The following is a 25,506-nucleotide window of genomic DNA, read 5'->3' as shown; positions in this document are numbered from 1 at the left end:
ACAATTTTTGTTTGAACAACGTTTATTTATTGGCGGAAACAATTTTCCAGAACGACTTAACAGTTGTTGCGAGTGCATACTGTAACCTACAACGTATCGACTTTATAAACAGGATGTTTCTCATAGCTTAATAACATTTTATTTCTACGTTATTTCCCCCTATTTAGTAAAAGGTTAAATAATACAATAAATATCACTAATTATAAATAAATATTAAAATGACATACAACACAAACAATTGCATTCCAATCTGTCGTAAATCTAGCTTAATAAAAATTAATCCACTTTACAACTACATTTTGTCCACACATGTGCAAAATTGTGCAGAATAAACAGTTTGTTAACAAATCTTTGGAGTCAAGTTGTGTAAGAAATCTTTGGAATTAAAATATTGTCCTCGAGTGGATGCCAAATAGATCTCACTTCACCGTCAACCCCAGTGCCCTCTAACCAGCTAGCTCAGCGGCGGGCGACCTTTAAGGCCGAGGGGTGAACATTACAAATATCAAACCATTGTTCCTCCACCTCCCTATGAGGCATTAGGCCATTGCGTGGTTGAAACGGCCTCCTCTGCCGGTCTCTACCCCCTACAACCCTCCAGAAACGTGTGTCCTTGAACAGGAAGACAGCGTTGTGAGTGTAGGAAAAGTAGGCGGCGTCTATGTTGCCGCCCGGGTGGTCACCAGACGTCAGCGCGGGGAACACCGCCGTGATCTTCCTGGGGAAGCCTCGAGACAACCGGTTAGCTGCCACGCTGAACGCGTACACCTGTAGAACATATGTAGGTGTTCAAATTATGATTTAAATATACAAAGCACTGCTGAAAATCTTCCAATAAAAACGAGGAAGGTTAGTTAGATTAGTGGACCAATCTTTGGCAGACTCTGCAGCACCTGACCTAATTACAAAAGCACCTTCATTCAAACTGAACACACAAAGATTAGTTTTTCAGGGGAAGTAAATATAGGGCCTCATTGCCAAAGTCCTATTAAACACTGTAAACTATGGCAAGATTGCCTATTGGTCTAGAAAATTAGGCCAGTAAATCAAAATATTGCAGGTTCCCGTAGTCAACAAGTTGAAAAAACTCTGGGCAAGAAAGTTAACCTTAACTGCTCCCTGATTCTTGCTGTGAAAAGAATGTGTTCTTAGCATACATAACGTAAAAAAAAGTTTTATTTATTTAAAGGGAATTTAAACTAAAACCCTAAAATAATGAGACAAAAGGAAAACAACCAGGAAGAATGGTAGAGATGGGGGAAAAAAAAGAAAAAGGAATTTATATAATTCTAAATTATTTTGTACATAATTGAAAGTTCGAACTTACATTAGTACCCCTGAAGAAGTACATGTGTGAGTCCCTGCGGTCATAGAAGACGGTGTCAATGGGACTGGGGATCCCAGGGAAGCCCTCAGAGATTGGTCTAGGGTAGTGATGTCCCTCAGGGTCGACTGTGAACACCCGGTCATTGTCATTGTCATATCTCCAGTACTGGGTCCCTTCAGTGCACAGGGAGATATGAACAAATAATAAACAACACTTTTTTTTTTTTTATTACATAACGAATCTCAAAGAATGTGAAAAGCAAAAACAGAAGCATAAGAGCTCACCAACGTATAATCTTGATGTAGCCCACAAAGAGCCAGCATTGATAAAATGTGTCTAACTATTGCTATGGTCCTTGCCATTGTAACTTGCACCAATGTAGGCCAACAGAACAGAAACTATTGGATGGTGAAACTTTTGCGATTGGAAGTCAAGACAATTGCCTATCTTACAAAGGTATATTTGTTGTGTAGTTACACTAATTGATTTAGCAAGAAGTAGCCTAGGAATTAAGAGTTAAATGTGGAGTAAAGTTTATAAGTAACATGACAATAAATGCCCCGCATATTAAATGGAGAATAATTTTTCACTCATCGTGTACTAAAAAGTTTCCTATGTGAAAATATTCCACCCTTGTCTAACAGACAAAAACGTCTCACGCACTGTCCCCCTCCATCACAATGTCGGGATAAACTAAATGCACTTGACGACGCTAATGCCTTTCTCGTAATAACCAATATTAAATCGCCATATAATAGCAATGTGCGTATGACAGAGATGGAGGTTAACCCCGGTACCTTTAAAGAAGTAAACAGCGTCCGTGTCTGCTTTCCGGTTCCACACGTGAACGCAGGCGTCCACTCCGTCCGTGGGGATCCCGTGCCAGCCGACCTGCAGCGCCACCGGGTCCCCGTAACGCGTGCGGTTGTTTCTGTTCTCGTAAAGCCAGTACCAGCCGTCCCTCATGAAGTAGGTGTTGAAACGAACCACCGCCTCCCCGTGCTGGGTCCTCTCCTTCCTGATCCAGTCGAACACCGTGTTGAACCGACCGCTACAGCCACCTGGACACAATCAGATGAGAGAATATGGTTTCTTGGTTTAGAGTAAGTTTGGTTTAGTTTGAGTTTGGTTTAGTATAACTGTGTGTGTAAACAAATATGAGTACCAGTCAAAAGTGTTTAAGTGCATCATAACTTTTGACTGGCACTGCATAAATATATTGTCAGAGGAAACCGTCTATTTCAGTTTTGTGCAGACAACTGCAGTATCCATGTTTCAAAAACGTTCACAGTTCTACTACCATAAAGGTGCTGTATTGCTTTCCGGTCTGTCCAGTCCATTTCAAAGCCTGATTCCTGTGGCAGGTAGCTGGGCTGCATTATGGAGCCGGTCCTGTAGATGTGTGGTAGACCCAGAACATGGCCTATCTCATGCACTGCCACCTGACAGGGCAAGGAGTAATGTCATATGTTTATAGTACTCTAACATCCTTGCAATAAAACTTCATTAAAAGACGGAGTAGAAAATAACTAAATAGAATACATACAGCTCTGGAAAAAGAGACCACTGCACCTTTTTCTTTCCTTTCCAAAAAAGTCGAAAAGGAATGTTTTGAGTGAGGAACCGAAGGGTTAAAATAAAGAGACCACTGCAAATTGAATGTTTCTGTTCCTCACTCAAAATGTTCCTTTTCAACTTTTTTGCAGTGGTCTCTTAATTTTTTTCCAGAGCTGTATGTTTAAAATGGCCTGGCCCCAAAAATGCATTGTGATACATACTTGTTCAACAGAAAAATACACATTTTCTGTATTGACATATTTTGCTGTCAAGAATATTACTGTACCTGAAACAGCACATGTTTATTCTTAACCTCATTTAAACCTGCCATAGCAATGTTTCTTTGATTTTAATCATTCTTCCTTTGCTATAAATCCTAAAATGGAGCAACTGTGAAAAACGCAGCGAACTGAGGTTTGATTGAACTTAGACAGTCATCTGTTAAAGAATGAAGTAGAAAGTAGTACCCACATACTCTCTGATTTTCTTAATATCACTCACTTTGAGAAGGCTGATACCGCTGCCAGTGTTGGGCGCAGTGAAATGTTCGTCGTCATCAAAGTGAATGTCTCCGAGGAACCACGCGTGGGCAAATTCTCTCCCCGTACCATCAAACTTCTGGTTGCAGCCCAAATGTCTCCCTTTGTCGTTGGCGCACAGGGAATAGAGAACTGTCTTTATTGCCTCAACAAAATTCCAAACAATTGCCAAAATCGCTATTATCAGAGGGGACACTGGACACAGCCTGGTAGCACATTGGATTTGTGCTTTCCTACAGCGACAATGGGAGTTGGCAGAAGGAGAGCACAAAAGTATCGGGGAGCAGGCTACCATAGAGACAATTTGTTTATTAGGTTCAGTCCGGCCATGGTGGGGATGTTGACCTCCAACTCTGAGTAGTCGGTGCTACTGCATTACGACTGGTAACACCACCGCTAAAGACTGGTCAGGAATGTTAGCACAAACAGACTTGTGCCCGTGCTAACGCAAGACCAACCTGTGCCAAAGCCTAGCCGGATGTCTACGTCTTCCAGGGGTGAGCGTGTGTCCTCCACAAACTCCAGCGGAGTCACCTCGCTCCACATCCGAAAGGCCACCCCGAAGATCTGCCTCTGGTCTTCTATGGTCAGCTGACTGCTGTAGCCCTCTCCTAGAAATAAACAGAGGCCAGCACCCACTTCAGTGAGATATGTGCAGTTGTTCCTCTATGATTCGTTTGTTGGAGCCTGACTTCTCTGGGTTTGGTTCTTTTGAGTTAACCGCTTTAGATAAATGTTATGTTAAATTGCATTTTATAATTAAAGTGAAGCTTTGTATTCATTTTCATCTTTTACAGGTATGTCAGTGTTTTCATTGCAACGTAGCATCAACTTGTTGTGATCCTCCTTACCTATCAGCCTCCACTTTAACACAGTCTTGGAGAAGGCCATGTGTCCCCATTCCTGACCTCTGACCTCTCTCCGCTGTCTCCGCTTGGACAGCAGGGAGGCCAGGTGGCGTTTCTTACGGACGACGGCAGGAGAATGAGGAGGAAGGCTCTGATGCTGATGGGATCTCTTAGTGTCAGCGGGGTCGTTGACTTTGTGAATGTGTTTGTCGTTGTTATGGTCCGAGTTGTTCACAGCAGTGATGCTAACATTGTTACCAAATGCATCATAATAATCTGTGTCCCTGTCAGTGTAGTTACTGTCAGTGTAGTTACTGTCAGTGTAGTTACTGTCAGTGTAGTTAATGTAAGTGTGGTTACTGTCAGTGTAGTGAATGTCAGTGTAATTAATGTCAGTGTTGTTACTGTCAGTGTAGTTAATGTCACTGCCATTAGAAGTTTCAAAAGATGTGAGGTTATAGTCTGTGAAAGCACCAGTGAGAATCTCTCTGAATGTGTTTTTATCATCATCGGTGAGGCTTCCATCAGTGCCATTTAAAGTCATATTAAATGTGTTGTCTTCCACATATCCATCAGTGGTATTAGCAGTCTGCCTGAGTGTGTTGTCTTCCATGTAACCATCAGTGTCATTAGCAGTCTGCCGGAGTGTGTTGTCTTCCATGTAACCATCAGTGTCATTAGCAGTCTGCCTGAGTGTATTGTCTTCCATGTTGCTTCCACCCAGACCTATAAAAGCCTTATTAACAGTGTTATTTTTCCCTACATGGTTGCTGGTGATTGAGCCATTTAAAGCACCGACAGTACCACTGAGTAAGATTTCTTTGTCACTGTTTTGCACGGTGGCAGAGCTGTTAACACGCATTGAGCCAGTTGTTCTGTTGCCGGGATTATCAATTGCATCCATTTCAGGGACAGAAATATTAATGTGGTTATGTGGATGACCGTTGGCATCCATTTCAGGTGCTGAGCCAGGGACTTGAGGATCGTCAAGTGCACGCATTCCAGGTGATGAGCTGGTTAAATTGTAATGTGGATTATCAATTGCATCCATTTCAGGTGCTGAGCTAGAGGTGCTAATGTGTGGATCACGAGTAGCACCTATTTTAGGCGCTGAGCTAGTCAAGTGGTTGTGAGGTTTATCAGTGGCATCCATTTCAGGTGCTGAGCTAGAGACATTGTCCTGTGGATCGTCAGCAGTGTCCATTCCTGTCTCCTTGTCCGGTACCCCACATCTGGGCGTGTTCATGGCTGCTTTGGTGGCATCATCAAACAGACCCGTGACAGGCAGTCCGGACATCTCCTGGAACTCCCTGAGAGCTGAAATGAAGGCTGGGCTTTCAGTAGTCATAGAGACAACCTTAGCGTCACTATCAGTCTCGGCACGTGACACTGATGAGTCTCCCTCCTGAATCCAAGACAGGAGGTCCTCCTCGCCAGCGAAGTCTTCATTATAGGGGTCACCTGGCGTCTCTTTAAACTGGACCTCCCCCCAGTTCACTGGATGTACGAAGCCATATCTGGAGAGGAAAATCTGGAGACGTGAGAGAATCAGAATCCCCTTTATTAGCTTTGAAAATGTACACTTATTCAGAATGTTTAACTTGGTGCCCTTAGTGGTAGACAAAGTGACAAAATAAACAAAATTTAACTAGAGAAGCTTTCTGAGGTTTTTGGCAACTGGTTGTACAAGTGGAGCAGTCAAGCCAAAACGTGTCTGTAAACATTTTGTAATATGTCACCGTGTCAACACAACAACATATTTCACATCTAGTTGGGAATAGGACGTAAAAAAAAAATTCTGACGGGTACTTCAAGTTAATTACACTCATCACATCTGGTTGAAAGAGTAAATTGATTTATAAATAAACACAACCATAACACGGAGTAGGCTTAGTCTTACCTCGGCACTATTCTTGTCTGTAACGAGTTCTGCTTGATGAGAGTAGGAAATCTTAACATCAGAACGATCCCGACTGTGGAAGAGTTTTTCTGCAGAAGTGGAGCCAATGCTCGTCAAGAACAACCAGACGTTTATCCGCGGGATCAAAGTCAGCATCGTGGTTGAACTGCAGCTTGGTGAGGGTGAGTTTGTAATGAAGATAACCGTCTACTGAAGACCGCATCTTTTCCTCCAAAATATAAGCACCTTTCCCTTAGCCACGCCCTTTAAGATATGAACGTTAACAAGCTTTAAATGAAGCAGGCAGAAGCCCCACCACAAATACGCGTTCACCTGCGAAAGGCAAACAAACACGTGTTCAAGTTTACAGTATATGGCTACAAAATGAAAAAGGATGTACCGCTCCACTGGCTACAAATGGATGCAAAGTATTTAACTAATGGCCTTCACTTTCATCCCGAAACTGGGGCGGGAGAACAGCCACGCGACTCCTACCCCCTATGACAGCTGTGTGGAACGCACGCCACGCGTTTCTCCTAAGATGAATGCTGTTACTTGTCGCACATCAACTCAACATCACGACCAGTGGCGTCGTTAGGCCTGGGCTATAGCCCCGGACCTTTTATGAATAGCCCCGGATCTCAAATTGACCAAAAAAATATAACAATAAAAAAATTGCCCCTGATCTATTAATCTATAATTCCGATCGTGCATTATGACAATGTCGAGGTGTAGGCCGCTAGCATGTACATCGAAACATTCAAAACCATGTACTTTCTGTCCCGACGACTCTGATCATCACCATAAATAAAAGATGTAATCACGCTTTAAACATGAATGTCTGAGCCATTAACTCAACTATTCATCATTTATTTAAAATAATCGTGCTGTATTATCTTAAATGATGCAATGTGTAACTACATTTATTGATGCATTTATATTATTTACATGCTTCCATTTTACTCCATATCCGCTTAGTATATTCACAAGTTCATAAGTGCATGATCTGATACATTTAGTTTTAACACAGAGCATTATATTTCTCTGTGCTGAATAACAACACATTTCAATATTTAAATAAACACAAGATAACAGGGACCATATAAACAAACGAAAAAAAGCTACAAACAGAAGATTATTTCATGAGCAATCCCTAAAGCAATAACACCAAGCTGAATGAGAAAGTGATAGGGATGGATCAGGTTTTCAGTTTGGACGGAAATCCATAATGTCTGTTTATGTCAGTGCGTCCGGCTCACTGCAAAGCCTTTGCTATCCCTGTGGCTAAGTGTTCAGCTGTTGGTTTCTCTGCTGAGCAGCTGACTGACAATCCCGCTTCGATCATGGCATCCGCTGTTGTGGGCCCGATAGCTGCAAATTTTATCTGGTTCAATCTTTCACCTGACAGTCTTCTCACAGTTTCCAGGCAGAACTTGACTCCCGATGGACTGAAGAAAGCTACGCTGGCTGGAACACCCTGTGTGCATATATTGAGACCTTGATAATACAGTAAATGTGATTTGACAAACATTGAGTCCAGTGTGAATTACAGCAGCAATTAGGGTTCAGTATCTTCCTCGATGGCATAACCAACAGATCACTCACCAGGGTTTCAAACCAGCAACATTTCAGTTATTGGTCCAACCCTCTAACCCCTAGGTTATTGTTAAAGTATTGTTTAAAAATCACAGTATAATGTGTACATTTGCACTACATTACCCATGATGCTACCGTAGCAGGCATTCAGGAGGAAAATCTGCTTTAGTAGTTATGTTCCCTATACCTGCTCTGTGAAATGGTTCTTCAAGTTCTTCTCCAAGTCTGGATGTTGAACTGTCTGGTAGACCGTAAGTGTTTCCAGAGGCACTCCTGAAAACCATGAGATGTTTTTATACAGAAATCAAGTCAGTCCTCAAGGGTCAAAACAACTTTTTTGTTTTTGTTTCTACCTGCTATTTAACTAGACCAGGATTGCAGGAGTCCTGTTCTAATGCTTTGGTGTGCAACGCTACCCTAGAATAACTGCTTCACATATGTACTGACTACTATGAACCAATAATCAAGTCATACCATTTTTTTTTAGAGCTGTAGGCAAAACCTCTCTTTTAATGGAACCACAGGGGAAGAAAAGCGGTAAGATACTGGTGTCCTCTCCTAAAACCAAAGACATAAACACTACAACAGCCAATTTTGCCAAACTGGATCTTTGTCAGGTTATCATCAGCATGAAGACATTACTCTTTACTACCCCACCCCCCTCACCAGAGTTTCCAAAAAGGTCTGTAATGAATGTGAAGAGCAGTAGAGTACAGTATACTGTATATTTAAGTAGAACATTAAACATACTTTCAATAATGAGCCTTGACAGAACATCTGCAGTCCCGGTATCCTCTCCCAGGGGAATAAGACCCAGATTTTCCACTATAAAAGAAAATGTGCAGCCAACATTAAACAAATATGTCCTCCCTCCTTCAGTGATCCTGATCCATCTTTCCCCAAGTAATCAATTGTATGGGTTTAAACGCATATATTAGTATTGTGAATGCTACGTGAGTCCCCATTCAAATCAATATGTTGATTTGCACTTAACTCAAATAGAAGACCATTTCTTAAAGGCCTAGCGGTAAAGAGAATAGTGATGGTGCCAGTAGTGAGACACCTGCCACCTGCCCAGTCCATGAAGACAGGCAGCCAGTTGGCAGTAAACTGTCACTTGTGGAAAAGGTATTTACGCCTGGATGCTAGCCTGTGGAAACATCGTTGACACAATGCTGTGACATCCAGGTGTCAGTCACCCAGGGTTCATCCGTACCTGGACTGAAAATACATATGCATTTGAGCATTTTAGTTTTGTAATGTTTTCAAATGCGCTGCCACGAAACTAACACCTTGATTTGATAAAAAAAAAAGGTGTTTTCAAAAACGTATTACAAATATCTCAGTTAAATCCATGGGAATTTATGATTTACTACTGAAGTATTTTCCAATAAATTTCCCCAAAATAAAAATATTGAAAAATTTATTTAAAATATCTGACTATTGAAGTATTTTCCAATAAATGTCCACAACATAAAAATATTGAAAAATGTATTTAAAATATCTGACTATTTGACTATGAAGTAATTTAGATTTGAAAATAGGATTAACACCAGTCCTGGTTTGGTACCATCCTATTATGTTAAAACACTGACCTAATTTGGTGGTCTGTAAACAGTTACCTTTTTGAAGTGCTGTATGACTCAAACTAATGAAAGGTGCCACCATAGACCTAAACACTGACAGGTAACTCTTTAATATGGAAGTGTATAGGTACTCACCTAAGGCTGCTGTAGCCTTCCCAACAACATATACGGACTTGGCATTCCATTTGTCTCTCATGTTACTGTTCCATTCTTGAACACAAAATGTAGGCCAACATGACAAGGAGTAGCATACGTGTAGTAGATAGACGATTTTGTCCGTCTTAAAGGACTTAAAATAAAACTATGTCCTTATGCTAAAAGACAGGCAACATTTACTGTACACATGCTTTCACATCATTTACGTTTTGCCCACCTTCCATCTGGCCATGTTCTTCTAGACACATTTTGACAGCCTCCACCGCTCTTGGACTTGTGAAAATGAGTCCACCATGTTTATCCGGTCTAAAAAGCTGTACTTGCACAGAGACGGTTGTATAAGAACCACTAAACAGTACTTTACATTTTAACGTCACAATGGATCCTTTAGAATGTCTGAAATGGCATTTACCTTGTCTGACAAGACGTTTAAAGACACAAATTTAAAAGACAAAACAGGAATTAAGGTTGCCTTGTGTCCATGTGACGCCAGCTCCTGTAAAGGAAGTTGAGGAATATGTAAATCAAACAATGTATACATTTCAATGTAATACAGCCTGCCATTATGTATCGGATTACAATAGTGTATAACTAAATTAAATAGTATGAAATAGAACAAAGTTTAGCTCAGCTGGTACAACATGTTATATTGAATTCACACTGAGGGCCAGAAAAAAAAATTAACATACTACTTTAGGTTCAGCTGGATTAGAGGGTCTGTTAAATGTAACTCTATAGGATAGAATAGTACCGAAATAAAATGTACATGATCAGATATCCAAATATATTCCTCTAATCTACCTTGATGTAAGGATCAGATCCAGAGCCTCCCTCTCTTGGTTCTTTCAGAAGCAGTACATGCATTTTTGACTGATGAGACAGACCGCTGTGGAAGACCAGAGAAAAACGTATAGGTTTTTTTTTTGCAAAGCGTTCAATTATGAAATCGGTCAATTCAAAGGCAAAACATGGACTCATAGAAGCGTTAGTATTTGAAGTTGAGGGGTGTGTAATCATAGCTAAGATACACCCATAGCTGTCGTGTGTTCCCTACCGATAACAATACTGTTAAGTCATGATTCAGCTACAGTTTTATTTTCGTAACTGGCCAGTTACACAGTTAGTATATCAGTGTTTTTTGTAACCCCGTATGTAACTGTTATAGGTGACGTTAGCGAGGCTTAAATCAACTTGATGCATATGTATGACATTTGGAAAAGAGTTTCAGTTGTTGGCTACCTAGCTAGCTAAATATCTGAGCAGACACGAGTTTGTGCTGGTATGAAGTGCATTATGTAGAGCCGTCTTGTAAGACAAGGTCGGAAGTGCGAACAAATCATTGGCGCTTTCACAAATCAACAACAACTGAACTGACAAGACCTATCGTGCTAAACTATTTCAACTTTTACAGTGTGTTGAAATGAAAAAGAAACAATAGAAAATCATTATAAAATGTACACAACCACTGTACCTCCAGCACTTCCTCCAGCTGGTGCATCGCTTCTTCTAGTAACGGGCAAAACAAAGAATGATCCTACTTAGAAGTATACGTTAACCATAACAATAAATTCGATAACTAAAGATTAGAACTATTCTAATGTTTGCACTCCAAATACAATTTACTAAAAATATTCGAACACCTTTAAAATACAATGTATATATACATTTCGTCATAATGGTTTATTCCAAAATGATGTCAAATGACAGCCCTATGAATGACAATTGGGACACCATTGTGGTTCAAACCATTCATAGACAGCATGGCGAAGAATGCTGAAATAAATCCAAGATGGCATCTGATGGATCTCAGTTTCGCAATGGTCCAACTCAAATTAAACCAATGCCCCGCCCCTGTTCTTTCCCGTACGCGTGGTATCTGTTTTGGCAGCATGGCTTCTTCAGCGAAAAGACGTGCGGTTGGAAAGGAAGACCACCCTGACGATAGTGAGGATAACAGCTCGGATGAGGGACTAGAAGACGGAGGTGATTCTGGAGATGACAGCGGATCAGAAGAGGATATCAATGAAGTACGATATATTTATAAAAAACGGGCTTAATCCTTGGCCTAGAAGGCTAGCTAACATTTACTAGCTAGCTGCATTGCACGTTTACTCGCTAGCTACCAGTTTGTTAGCATATAACGCTGAGGTTCGTTACATTTGTTATCCACATGTAACTAGTTTAAGTATCTACTGTACGGGGGACGAGTTGAAAATAACCCGGCTATGTAACTCAAAGCACAGGAAGATAGGTCACGCTATGTTGTTCACTGAAATGAACAAACATTTCTTAAAGCCTAGAGTAGTTTTAAACCAATCGAAGTCAATGTCGTACGGGTAAACACTCGCATGTATATGTTACTCATACATACAGTTTTACTAATACATACTATTTTCGACCGCCACTACGGGATTGTTTTGATTCTTGTTATCGGATACTCACTTGTTGACAAGAGTAGATACCAACATTTCTATATGCTCAAATTAAAAGTAAACATTAGAAACTCAAACAGGCTCCGTTCTCTATGGACTCTACTTACCTTGCAGGGTTTAAATGTGTTCATAGCTAGGAACAAAAATAGTTCATGTCTGTATTCTGCCCTTACAGTATGTGTATATACTTAGTCTTAACAAGCACACAGACCAACCTTGTTCAGGACATTAAAACCATGTTTTTTTTCTTTACTGTACAGGAGGTAATTGTAGACTTTGAGGCGCATACCATTACTCACAATGACCATAATGGGATCAAGAAGCTCCTGCAACAGTTGTTTCTGAAGGCCCATGTAAATACATCACAGTTGACCGATCTCCTCATTGAACAAAACTATATTGGAAGCGTCATCAGGGTAAGAAACTGTTTTTTGTGCCATGCAACATTCAGGTCTGACCATTACTAAAAATGCATGCGCAATAAACACTGTCAATTCTTCATACATGACCCTTTGAAAGTATGAATACACTCAGCCAGTACCTTCCAAAACTTTCATCCAGTGCAGAAAATGAATCATATTACACAACTGATGTCTGTTTTGTCTTAACCAGCAAGCAGAGGTTCCCGAAGACAGTGATGACGAGGGAGATCCAGCTGATGAGGTGTTCGGTTTTATCAGCATGCTCAATCTCACCGAGAGAAAGGTAAAGACACTTCAGAGAAAGACTGACGTGTGAAAACACTAAACTTCACTTCCACTCAACCTGAGGTGTTATTATAGAGGGTTTGTTTGGGTTCTGGTGAAGGTCTGATGCCGGACGTCTCAACCAATACATTTAAAAACATTGCACTGATCCTGAGTATGTAAAGACCCTCACATCCACAGTAATACTGTCTCCTAGAAAAATGTGAGACAAAGACTATTATACAGTCAGACTCTGCCTGTCCTCTAAAATTACTTTCTCAACTTTAAATTTAATCAACGTATGAGATGTGTGGAGACTAAATCTGTCTGAATTAGTCCTCAGTGCAGTAGCCTACTTCTGATTCACTTCACTAACCTGGGTTTCAAACAGTCATGGCTCTCAGTTGAGTATATTGTGCTATGTGATGAAATGTGTTCTGACAGGGTGTCCAGTGTGTGAAGGAGGTGAAGGATCTGATCTTGGGTCAGTGTGAGAAGAGCTGTCCCCACAGTGTGACAGACGAGCTGGAGAAGGTCCTCGACGACACCAGTAAGCCGGTAGGACTGCTGTTGAGCGAGCGCTTCATCAATGTGCCCCCGCAGATCGCCCTGCCGCTCCATAAACAGTTACAGTGAGTTGAACATGTTATCTTTCCTAATGAACACAACACCCACGGATCACCACTGTGGCTGACCTGAGGTCTGGCTGCTTTCAGTCATTGTCTTATTCAGACACCAAAACATTTTGATAATGTCTTCCAAATGGTAAATACGAGTGGGGTTCTAGGTTAGCATTAATAAAAACATTTATTAACCAATTTAATAATGCAGTGTTAATTAAGGAACAGAACATTATCTCAGCTTCTTACCAATCAGAGAACCCAACCATCACTTAGGATATCATAGTCTGTGTTTTCACTGTCAGGGGCCTGCAATGCATTATATGTCTGATCCCAGAGTAATCCTTCTCATCATGTTGATTATTGACTGTTTTGCTGCTTGACATTATGTCAGTGCTTTTGTCAGATAAGTCACCTCAGACCAGTTGGACTTTGGTGATTAGAAATGCAGATATTTGGTGGGGCGGTGTTTTTAAAGGCCCAATGCAGTTGAAAACATGACATTAGGGTGTCACAAAGTAGATCACTGGTTAAGTGGGCGGGCTCTAGGTCAATCTATTGACCAATCAAGGCTGTGTATGCCAATATCTCCCAGGATGTTTCGAAGTTACAGCGAATGCTAACAGCTGTAAAAGCACAATGCCATTGGTGATTGGATGTTACTATGTTCCAGGGAGGAAATGGCCGAGGCCCAGAGGACCAATAAGCCCAGTGGTCGGTGTCACTACTGTCTGATGATCAGTAAGACCTATAAGGAGCCGTCCAACACAGTCCCCGCCCGGGGGGCGGCGCCAAAAGACCAGCTTATGTTTGTCAACGCAGAAGAGGAGTTCTTCTATGAGGTTTGACATGGAACGTAGAAACCATTTAAAAGGGATTTGGGGTTTCTTACCCTGCATTTGTGGCAACAGACTTGATTGAGCTTCACGGTCAGTTTTAGGTATTTCAGTGTGATTTGGACATAAATATATATATATCTGCTTCTGAATTTAATTTGTGCCACAAATGCTAGAAAAGTAAATTTGAGACCCTGCGAAGGGAAACTAAATCGGAATGTGTTGTACGACCTTGTCAAATTGCTTACTGGTTAATTAATTTGTAATTTGGGTAAACTACCCTATCAAACAATGTTAATTTAAAACCGCTTATTAGCATGTGTTTATAGAATACTGTTTGATCTGGTTAATGATTTATTCTCTGTTCATGCATGTTTTGTTCATGACTACCCTGTCTGCTCAATAGTATTTAAGTCATTTCTCATTTTGTATTTGTGGCATGTATTTTCTAATGTCCTCATCCTTCTCTGCTGTATTTGTGCACCATGTAAATAATTAACTGTACACTTTGCTGCAACAATCGTCTGTTTTTATTGATTGATTTCCCTCTTTAATCGCCCCACTACAGCAAGCCACCATAAAGTTCCACTACTCTGTCCAGGAGGAGACGGACACCGTTCTGAGCGGACGGTGGTCCTTCGAAGACGTTCCCATGAAGCCACAGCGCACCGTGATGGTGATACCGGCAGACAGAATCTCCGCCGTCATGGATAAGCTCAAAGAGTACCTGACCGTGTGACCATGAAACCACAGATGATGAATAAACTATGAAACTCAGGACTGATGTCTTTAACACCTGGATTCATGTGCAATTTAATGTTCAATACGTGTATACCTTTTTTCTGAACATTTGAATATCACTGCATTAAGTAGATGACAGGGTTGTCAATAACGGTTTATAAAGCACTTTTCAGAAAGGTGTCATTGGTTAAATAAATCTTTTTGGGCTTTGTAAAGCGTTGGACTCCCATATTCAGATAAACATGAACACATTCACGTCTAGGTACAAGTTCTACACAAAGGAATAAGAAACCATTCATTCATTGAAAAAAAAAAAAATAACACAGTTACTGAGGCAACATCATTGGTGAGGTGCATGGATGAATGTGAGACTAGTGTTGAATAGTGCGCTTAACAAGATCAAAAACAAAAAGGTGCTGAGGGTGACAAAAAAAATTTAGTCATGAGTGGAAACCAGGAACTTTCATACCCTGGTCCGTCCAGCACAGATATGGCATGACAAACGACCCATTCACCTTGACTGTCTCACAAAACCAGAATCACATTATATAATTGTATTATCTCCATTAATGTTTATGTAAATCACATCTCATTTGGCATTAAACGATCCCTTTGCCCCTACATGTGAATCTAGGCCGGTGACCGATAGGCTCATTTGTTTAACTCTAAGTGCGTATATAGAGCGTTCCACTATTAGGCCTATGCCAAAAAAAATGAAGTCACAAGCACAGCATAAAGCAAACCTAATATGCAATACTAGATGCAACTGACCAAGCGATGTAACTCGCCAAAAGATTCATAAGTTCATGATAAAACATTATTTTCCAATGCTGTTACAAGGCATTGTGGCAAAAGTGGTGTAAAACTGATAAGCTGTATGTGAAATAAACACTTGTCCCCTTGAACAACTTCATGTTTCAATTATAAAAAATGTCTCTGTGAAGACAAGGGATTGCCTTTGAAAAAAACTAGTCATGGGCAGGGGTATAGAATTTGGGGGGGGGGGGGGCTGTCATGACCCCCACAATATTAAAGACAGGTCAATGTTACCCCACCTGGAAAATAGTGAAAATCCTGGGATCTATTGACCCTGAACCCCCCAATATATGATATTATACAGGATTACCATTTATGTATTTTCCATAGATTAAACACTACACAAATGCGAACAGGCTGTGTTAGGTACATAGTGTGGTGGATCTGTGAGCAACAACTTCTCTTTTAGCTAAACTGTTCTGAAGGTCCTTTGCAGAGACCTGTGGGTTTTGCTCTGTAGATCTGACCAGTTTTCATACAAATCATATTAATGGTTTCTCCTTCCTTTGACTTGCACTGTTCATTTTAATAGCATTGTTCTAGAAAGTTGAAATTGGTAACTGGAAGTGTTTAATTTTCTATAGCCTGTTGCAGAAAGGTAGCAAGTTTCGATTTGCATCATGTAGAGGTCAGGTCAACCAGTATACAGAAAATTAAATTTTTTCCAGGGGTGCCTGGAACAAGCCCCTTTTTAATTCTGGAGTAATGACATGGTTATGGACTTAAAACATTGTTGAGAGGAATATAAGTGTTACATGTCTTGCAATTTATTATCTTAGATCTAATTTAACCCTTATCCTAAAAGTTGATTCAATAGCATAAATTACAGGTCCAAAAGAACAGTAGAACAGGTCCAAAAGAACACAACAGACATTACTGAAAATCTATTAATGTAGTCCAAAAGCATGAAGTTACTGGCATAACATAAAAATACAAAATTGAAATGATATGCCAGTTAGAAAATTAAACATTTAATCACCCGATCAAATATTCAAAACATTACATTCCAACACGGACAAAACTAAACTTTTTCTTTATGTGCTGTGTATTGAGCTTTGCCCGGATTCTGTATGCTTTGGTTTCATCCTATCATGTTGTATGGTCAGGTGAACACTTCCAAATACTGCCCAGTTTACTCTTGCTAAACAAGATGATGTTTCTTGTCTCTTTGTCTCGTCAAACTATATTGTGTTTTCTGGATATTGTCATTTTTGTTGTGTGGCAACCCAGCATTAGATGATGGTTTAAAGACAGCTAATAGGTATCCTCATCAACAAAAATAGTTAACATATTTTTCAAAACACTTGGGATACATTGAAAAAAAAAAAAAATTGCCCAATTAACAAACACGCCACAGAGCTACAAGTGTGTGAGTATCGGTATAGCATCTCGACATTTGATCATATTCATCATCATCATCATCATCATCTTCTTCCGCTTCATCCGGGGCCGGGTCGCGGGGGCAGCAGTCTAAGCAGGGATGCCCAGACTTCCCTCTCCCCAGACACTTCCTCCAGCTCTTCCGGGGGGACACCGAGGCGTTCCCAGGCCAGCCCGGAGACATAGTCCCTCCAGCGTGTCCTAGGTCTTCCCCGGGGTCTCCTCCCGGTGGGACGGGACCGGAACACCTTCCCTGGAATAGAGGGTATAGAGCTGGTCCAGTGTTCCACGGCCCGGACGAAAACCACACTGTTCCTCCTGAATCCGAGGTTCTACTATATTATACAATATTAAAGACAGGTCAATGTTACCCCACCTGGAAAATAGTGAAAATCCTGGGATCTATTGACCCTGAACCCCCCAATATATGATACAAACCTATGCGGTTGGTGATGGTTCGTTTGTGCATGAATGGCTCTTCTTGGGGACTGAATCTCATTGTCAAAACTGCCATTCGTTTGGCTGCTTAAGCGTAAACAATTTCTTTTGCAGATAAGTTGTAAATGTTTACACTAAAGGTAGCTTATCCGCACTGCAGAATAAATTATCCGTTGGGAGAGAGTGTATTTGTGTTCCGCTGCATTCTTGCAGGCGATCCAAGTATATAAAGAAGTGACAAGGCATTTAAATAGACTGCATAGGAAATGAAACTATGCATTGTTAAAAATGATGAATTTTTACTTTCCCCACAACAACAAACACGAGGGATTGCTCATAATAGTGGTGTCAAGATGGCTGACCGGTGGCATCAAAGCTAGGGTAGACCAGGGCTGAATCTCAAATCATATACTTGCATACTATAAAGTATGTCAGATTAGTATGTGAGAAGATTAGTATGTCCACAATTATATACCAAAAGTACTTTACCATCATCCACTTGAGATTCAGCTCTGGTACAGTTGTAACATGGGTAGTTTGTAAAACCTTGAATTCCTCCAATCAGAAACAAGCTAGAGTGATAACACTCACTCTGCACATGCTCAGTTAGATGTTCTTCTTGCTTACAAAAAAGGAGACATATTTGAAACTCCCAGAGAGAGTTTCAAATATTTTTTTAAGGTAAAATTTTAACTTTTCTATCAAATGTATTTTTTTGATACTCTCTAGGAATGTCAAATGTCTCAGAATCCACAGAAATATTATTAGAATCACTATTTTATGCTAAAAATAGAAATCACTAAAATGTGTTTAGCCATCAGGTTAGTTTACCTGAAGGAAAAGCTGGTGATACTAGAACTGTTGTAACGCCTTGTTACTTAATTTAGATTTTACAAACCAAAAGGCCTACATAAACTAGGTCACATGCTAAGTTAATGATAATCAGTTGCATGCTAGTAATCTATGGAAACAAATGTTTGCTTACAGCATGCCAAATATCAGAAAGAGAAAGGCTGATATGGGAAGTCCCACTTCCTTTGGTGGAGGGCTTCAGATGAAATAAAACAGGGCAAATCAGTACATTGTGCAGGCATTGTGTATCTGAAGAGCCAGGTAAAGGGAGGTCTGGCTCCAGTGCTGGTCCTGTAAAGCCTGGGCCCATAAGGACTGCACAGATGGAGGTGACCTCTACACATGCCACATCTCTGAGTCAGAATAATTCCATCAATGTTGACTACAAAGCCCCCCCCCCCCCCCTCCCTCTCTCTCTATCTGGGGATGTTGTCCTCAAACTCAACCATTTTGATTTCATCTGAAAACTTTCTCTACACATTAACACATTTTCTTTCACTGTAAATTCTTGGCTATATTGTCATGTAGTGTGAAAAAGGTTATCATTATTTTAAAAAAATGAAATGAATACTCAGAATAATGTGAATGGTAAATCATCTTTCTCATTTTTTATATTTGATTGATTAATTATGTATATTTTAGACATGTTTACAATCCTCCCTGGCACGTGTTTCAACCTTCCCTGTACACTGGAATGGCTGCAAAAGGGGAGTGACTGTATTTAAATACATTTTGCAACCTGTGTATATTTCATGAAACCCCTTAAGCCCTTGAATGTTATGGCGATTGAGTAGGGGAGACCAGGGACAGTTGCAATACTGCGATATTGCCAATAAATCTTTTTTTTTTTTTTTTTTTACAATGGAGTAGCCAATTTGCTATATTGTAGCGACCTTGGTAAAGCCACATTGCCCCGCCAGACGATACAATATTATAAACTGTATCAACTACTGAAACAATGTATTTAAAGCATGGGAAGCAACCAAACTGGAGGGCCTTTGAATAACCGTTTCTCGTGTTGTTAATGTAGTTGACATTTAGCGGTCATCATAAAGCCTACGTATAATGTGATTTCCCAGAAAAGGATTCATTGTGAAACTGAAAGTTGGTGGCCATAGTTTCCGGGAAATCATTTCCCTAACGACTCTTGGGTTTTGAATTACTCTTTTAACGGTTTCGGTTTCCGATTTGAACTGAAAAGAGCCGTTCGTTGCGAACATCTCATCACTAAAGGATGAGATTTAAAGGAATGCGTTTAGGGAGGGATAAGAACACTGAGACCGGATTCATGAAGAAATATTTTTTGTGAACTGTGGTTTCAAGGTAAGTGAATTAAGGGACGGATTTGAGTTTTTGCGACAGATAGGCCTACGTAGATGAATTGGTGCGCCTGAGAAAAACACATTTCAGTTCAAAACATGTCTATAACCGTAGCCTATCCTAAGACTGAACCTGTAGCTACATTAAAACCGAGGTAAAGTTGTTTTGATATTCGACATTGGATATTCAAAACCCGACAGCAGGTCCTGTTTTCCTACAATAAGGTATACCCTTAATATGGGGGGTCCTGAATATTAAGTTACGTTCCTAAATAATTAGTTATGTCCACTAATGTTCGCCGTTGGTCAGTTTTGGGACATCCTGGCTTGACACACGGTTCGACGTGTGTGAGTATCGGTATAGCATCTCGACATTTGATCATATTCATCATCATCATCATCATCATCTTCTTCCGCTTCATCCGGGGCCGGGTCGCGGGGGCAGCAGTCTAAGCAGGGATGCCCAGACTTCCCTCTCCCCAGACACTTCCTCCAGCTCTTCCGGGGGGACACCGAGGCGTTCCCAGGCCAGCCCGGAGACATAGTCCCTCCAGCGTGTCCTAGGTCTTCCCCGGGGTCTCCTCCCGGTGGGACGGGACCGGAACACCTTCCCTGGAATAGAGGGTATAGAGCTGGTCCAGTGTTCCACGGCCCGGACGAAAACCACACTGTTCCTCCTGAATCCGAGGTTCTACTATATTATACAATATTAAAGACAGGTCAATGTTACCCCACCTGGAAAATAGTGAAAATCCTGGGATCTATTGACCCTGAACCCCCCAATATATGATACAAACCTATGCGGTTGGTGATGGTTCGTTTGTGCATGAATGGCTCTTCTTGGGGACTGAATCTCATTGTCAAAACTGCCATTCGTTTGGCTGCTTAAGCGTAAACAATTTCTTTTGCAGATAAGTTGTAAATGTTTACACTAAAGGTAGCTTATCCGCACTGCAGAATAAATTATCCGTTGGGAGAGAGTGTATTTGTGTTCCGCTGCATTCTTGCAGGCGATCCAAGTATATAAAGAAGTGACAAGGCATTTAAATAGACTGCATAGGAAATGAAACTATGCATTGTTAAAAATGATGAATTTTTACTTTCCCCACAACAACAAACACGAGGGATTGCTCATAATAGTGGTGTCAAGATGGCTGACCGGTGGCATCAAAGCTAGGGTAGACCAGGGCTGAATCTCAAATCATATACTTGCATACTATAAAGTATGTCAGATTAGTATGTGAGAAGATTAGTATGTCCACAATTATATACCAAAAGTACTTTACCATCATCCACTTGAGATTCAGCTCTGGTACAGTTGTAACATGGGTAGTTTGTAAAACCTTGAATTCCTCCAATCAGAAACAAGCTAGAGTGATAACACTCACTCTGCACATGCTCAGTTAGATGTTCTTCTTGCTTACAAAAAAGGAGACATATTTGAAACTCCCAGAGAGAGTTTCAAATATTTTTTTAAGGTAAAATTTTAACTTTTCTATCAAATGTATTTTTTTGATACTCTCTAGGAATGTCAAATGTCTCAGAATCCACAGAAATATTATTAGAATCACTATTTTATGCTAAAAATAGAAATCACTAAAATGTGTTTAGCCATCAGGTTAGTTTACCTGAAGGAAAAGCTGGTGATACTAGAACTGTTGTAACGCCTTGTTACTTAATTTAGATTTTACAAACCAAAAGGCCTACATAAACTAGGTCACATGCTAAGTTAATGATAATCAGTTGCATGCTAGTAATCTATGGAAACAAATGTTTGCTTACAGCATGCCAAATATCAGAAAGAGAAAGGCTGATATGGGAAGTCCCACTTCCTTTGGTGGAGGGCTTCAGATGAAATAAAACAGGGCAAATCAGTACATTGTGCAGGCATTGTGTATCTGAAGAGCCAGGTAAAGGGAGGTCTGGCTCCAGTGCTGGTCCTGTAAAGCCTGGGCCCATAAGGACTGCACAGATGGAGGTGACCTCTACACATGCCACATCTCTGAGTCAGAATAATTCCATCAATGTTGACTACAAAGCCCCCCCCCCCCCCTCCCTCTCTCTCTATCTGGGGATGTTGTCCTCAAACTCAACCATTTTGATTTCATCTGAAAACTTTCTCTACACATTAACACATTTTCTTTCACTGTAAATTCTTGGCTATATTGTCATGTAGTGTGAAAAAGGTTATCATTATTTTAAAAAAATGAAATGAATACTCAGAATAATGTGAATGGTAAATCATCTTTCTCATTTTTTATATTTGATTGATTAATTATGTATATTTTAGACATGTTTACAATCCTCCCTGGCACGTGTTTCAACCTTCCCTGTACACTGGAATGGCTGCAAAAGGGGAGTGACTGTATTTAAATACATTTTGCAACCTGTGTATATTTCATGAAACCCCTTAAGCCCTTGAATGTTATGGCGATTGAGTAGGGGAGACCAGGGACAGTTGCAATACTGCGATATTGCCAATAAATCTTTTTTTTTTTTTTTTTTACAATGGAGTAGCCAATTTGCTATATTGTAGCGACCTTGGTAAAGCCACATTGCCCCGCCAGACGATACAATATTATAAACTGTATCAACTACTGAAACAATGTATTTAAAGCATGGGAAGCAACCAAACTGGAGGGCCTTTGAATAACCGTTTCTCGTGTTGTTAATGTAGTTGACATTTAGCGGTCATCATAAAGCCTACGTATAATGTGATTTCCCAGAAAAGGATTCATTGTGAAACTGAAAGTTGGTGGCCATAGTTTCCGGGAAATCATTTCCCTAACGACTCTTGGGTTTTGAATTACTCTTTTAACGGTTTCGGTTTCCGATTTGAACTGAAAAGAGCCGTTCGTTGCGAACATCTCATCACTAAAGGATGAGATTTAAAGGAATGCGTTTAGGGAGGGATAAGAACACTGAGACCGGATTCATGAAGAAATATTTTTTGTGAACTGTGGTTTCAAGGTAAGTGAATTAAGGGACGGATTTGAGTTTTTGCGACAGATAGGCCTACGTAGATGAATTGGTGCGCCTGAGAAAAACACATTTCAGTTCAAAACATGTCTATAACCGTAGCCTATCCTAAGACTGAACCTGTAGCTACATTAAAACCGAGGTAAAGTTGTTTTGATATTCGACATTGGATATTCAAAACCCGACAGCAGGTCCTGTTTTCCTACAATAAGGTATACCCTTAATATGGGGGGTCCTGAATATTAAGTTACGTTCCTAAATAATTAGTTATGTCCACTAATGTTCGCCGTTGGTCAGTTTTGGGACATCCTGGCTTGACACACGGTTCGACGCTAGGTGTCATATATGGGCATGATGTCATTGCGTTGAGTGTGCTAATGGACAAAGAAGAGTTAACTGGCGTTACAACTATGTGATTTCATTCAATATTTTTTGTCAAGATATAACATTGATATAGAAAACAAACGTGATTTGCTTTGACTACATGTTGAAAAGGCGCTCAAGTCTGATTATGCTTGTACCAATTATGTAAAATTGAATAGTATTTTCCAAAACCATTTAATTGTATTTTGTTTCAGAATTAAGATTGTTTTATAACACAACTGAAATATATTAATTTGAAGACTGGAGTGCCTCTAAAAATAGTTTTAAATGTTTTAGTTACATTCAAGAATGAGACACTGGTGGTTTAGAAAGCTGCTGAGTGCAGTTATAATACAGACACATGCATACATACACATGCACAGTCATACTCACTATGGCTGCCATGGTCAGTTTTTCTTTGAGGAGCCATTGCTTGGTTATATGTGATACAGTAGAGTGCCTTCATTATGAGGCTGATGGTTGAGAATTCTGCTTATTGCAGTTACAATATTGTTTATCTGAGCTCTACATGTTACAAAGTGAAGCAGGTCACCCTTTTGCACTAGTTTATACAGGATTACCATTTATGTATTTTCCATAGATTAAACACATTACACAAATGCGAACAGGCTGTGTAAGGTACATTGTGTGGTGGATCTGTGAGCAACAACTTCTCTTTTAGCTAAACTGTTCTGAAGGTCCTTTGCAGAGACCTGTGGGTTTTGCTCTGTAGATCTGACCAGTTTTCATACAAATCATATTAATGGTTTCTCCTTCCTTTGACTTGCACTGTTCATTTTAATAGCATTGTTCTAGAAAGTTGAAATTGGTAACTGGAAGTGTTTAATTTTCTATAGCCTGTTGCAGAAAGGTAGCAAGTTTCGATTTGCATCATGTAGAGGTCAGGTCAACCAGTATACAGAAAATTAAATTTTTTCCAGGGGTGCCTGGAACAAGCCCCTTTTTAATTCTGGAGTAATGACATGGTTATGGACTTAAAACATTGTTGAGAGGAATATAAGTGTTACATGTCTTGCAATTTATTATCTTAGATCTAATTTAACCCTTATCCTAAAAGTTGATTCAATAGCATAAATTACAGGTCCAAAAGAACAGTAGAACAGGTCCAAAAGAACACAACAGACATTACTGAAAATCTATTAATGTAGTCCAAAAGCATGAAGTTACTGGCATAACATAAAAATACAAAATTGAAATGATATGCCAGTTAGAAAATTAAACATTTAATCACCCGATCAAATATTCAAAACATTACATTCCAACACGGACAAAACTAAACTTTTTCTTTATGTGCTGTGTATTGAGCTTTGCCCGGATTCTGTATGCTTTGGTTTCATCCTATCATGTTGTATGGTCAGGTGAACACTTCCAAATACTGCCCAGTTTACTCTTGCTAAACAAGATGATGTTTCTTGTCTCTTTGTCTCGTCAAACTATATTGTGTTTTCTGGATATTGTCATTTTTGTTGTGTGGCAACCCAGCATTAGATGATGGTTTAAAGACAGCTAATAGGTATCCTCATCAACAAAAATAGTTAACATATTTTTCAAAACACTTGGGATACATTGAAAAAAAAAAAAAATTGCCCAATTAACAAACACGCCACAGAGCTACAAGTGTGTGAGTATCGGTATAGCATCTCGACATTTGATCATATTCATCATCATCATCATCATCATCTTCTTCCGCTTCATCCGGGGCCGGGTCGCGGGGGCAGCAGTCTAAGCAGGGATGCCCAGACTTCCCTCTCCCCAGACACTTCCTCCAGCTCTTCCGGGGGGACACCGAGGCGTTCCCAGGCCAGCCCGGAGACATAGTCCCTCCAGCGTGTCCTAGGTCTTCCCCGGGGTCTCCTCCCGGTGGGACGGGACCGGAACACCTTCCCTGGAATAGAGGGTATAGAGCTGGTCCAGTGTTCCACGGCCCGGACGAAAACCACACTGTTCCTCCTGAATCCGAGGTTCTACTATATTATACAATATTAAAGACAGGTCAATGTTACCCCACCTGGAAAATAGTGAAAATCCTGGGATCTATTGACCCTGAACCCCCCAATATATGATACAAACCTATGCGGTTGGTGATGGTTCGTTTGTGCATGAATGGCTCTTCTTGGGGACTGAATCTCATTGTCAAAACTGCCATTCGTTTGGCTGCTTAAGCGTAAACAATTTCTTTTGCAGATAAGTTGTAAATGTTTACACTAAAGGTAGCTTATCCGCACTGCAGAATAAATTATCCGTTGGGAGAGAGTGTATTTGTGTTCCGCTGCATTCTTGCAGGCGATCCAAGTATATAAAGAAGTGACAAGGCATTTAAATAGACTGCATAGGAAATGAAACTATGCATTGTTAAAAATGATGAATTTTTACTTTCCCCACAACAACAAACACGAGGGATTGCTCATAATAGTGGTGTCAAGATGGCTGACCGGTGGCATCAAAGCTAGGGTAGACCAGGGCTGAATCTCAAATCATATACTTGCATACTATAAAGTATGTCAGATTAGTATG

General features: G+C 40.3%; 3 protein-coding genes across 5 annotated transcripts; 1 reads left to right on the top strand and 2 right to left on the bottom strand.

The window, feature by feature from the left end:
- Window positions 1-37: 37 nt before the first annotated feature.
- Window positions 38-6,806, bottom strand: mmp21 (matrix metallopeptidase 21). The gene is made up of 8 exons (XM_010868769.4): window positions 6,172-6,806; window positions 4,275-5,802; window positions 3,882-4,034; window positions 3,386-3,525; window positions 2,628-2,769; window positions 2,125-2,388; window positions 1,328-1,500; window positions 38-768 (listed from the first exon to the last, which is right to left on the bottom strand). The coding sequence occupies exons 1-8, from the start codon at window positions 6,325-6,327 to the stop codon at window positions 460-462; spliced, it is 2,865 nt and encodes a 954-aa protein (XP_010867071.2). The 5' UTR covers window positions 6,328-6,806; the 3' UTR covers window positions 38-459.
- A 203-nt stretch (window positions 6,807-7,009) lies between these two features.
- On the bottom strand, window positions 7,010-11,146 carry uros (uroporphyrinogen III synthase). 3 transcript variants are annotated; one of them, XM_010868781.5, is made up of 9 exons: window positions 10,981-11,146; window positions 10,311-10,395; window positions 9,922-10,005; window positions 9,727-9,823; window positions 9,489-9,563; window positions 8,518-8,592; window positions 8,242-8,325; window positions 7,955-8,040; window positions 7,010-7,648 (listed from the first exon to the last, which is right to left on the bottom strand). In XM_010868781.5, the coding sequence occupies exons 2-9, from the start codon at window positions 10,371-10,373 to the stop codon at window positions 7,427-7,429; spliced, it is 786 nt and encodes a 261-aa protein (XP_010867083.1). In that variant the 5' UTR covers window positions 10,374-10,395; window positions 10,981-11,146; the 3' UTR covers window positions 7,010-7,426. The 3 variants fall into 3 exon arrangements, with proteins under 3 accessions (XP_010867083.1, XP_034148426.1, NP_001297941.1); XM_034292535.1 differs by lacking the exon at window positions 10,981-11,146 and adding an exon at window positions 10,749-10,945; NM_001311012.1 differs by lacking the exon at window positions 10,981-11,146 and having other exon boundaries at window positions 7,074-7,648; window positions 10,311-10,472.
- Window positions 11,147-11,350: 204 nt separating this feature from the next.
- Window positions 11,351-14,907, top strand: bccip (BRCA2 and CDKN1A interacting protein). The gene is made up of 6 exons (XM_010868758.5): window positions 11,351-11,536; window positions 12,202-12,357; window positions 12,554-12,646; window positions 13,072-13,259; window positions 13,921-14,089; window positions 14,652-14,907. The coding sequence occupies exons 1-6, from the start codon at window positions 11,399-11,401 to the stop codon at window positions 14,820-14,822; spliced, it is 915 nt and encodes a 304-aa protein (XP_010867060.1). The 5' UTR covers window positions 11,351-11,398; the 3' UTR covers window positions 14,823-14,907.
- Window positions 14,908-25,506: the final 10,599 nt, after the last annotated feature.

Source organism: Esox lucius, chromosome 6, assembly GCF_011004845.1.
Source record: "Esox lucius isolate fEsoLuc1 chromosome 6, fEsoLuc1.pri, whole genome shotgun sequence".
Classification (NCBI taxonomy): Eukaryota; Metazoa; Chordata; class Actinopteri; order Esociformes; family Esocidae; genus Esox; species Esox lucius.
The sequence above is the reverse complement of the archived record's forward strand: the minus strand, read 5'-3'. Positions and strand labels throughout refer to the sequence as shown.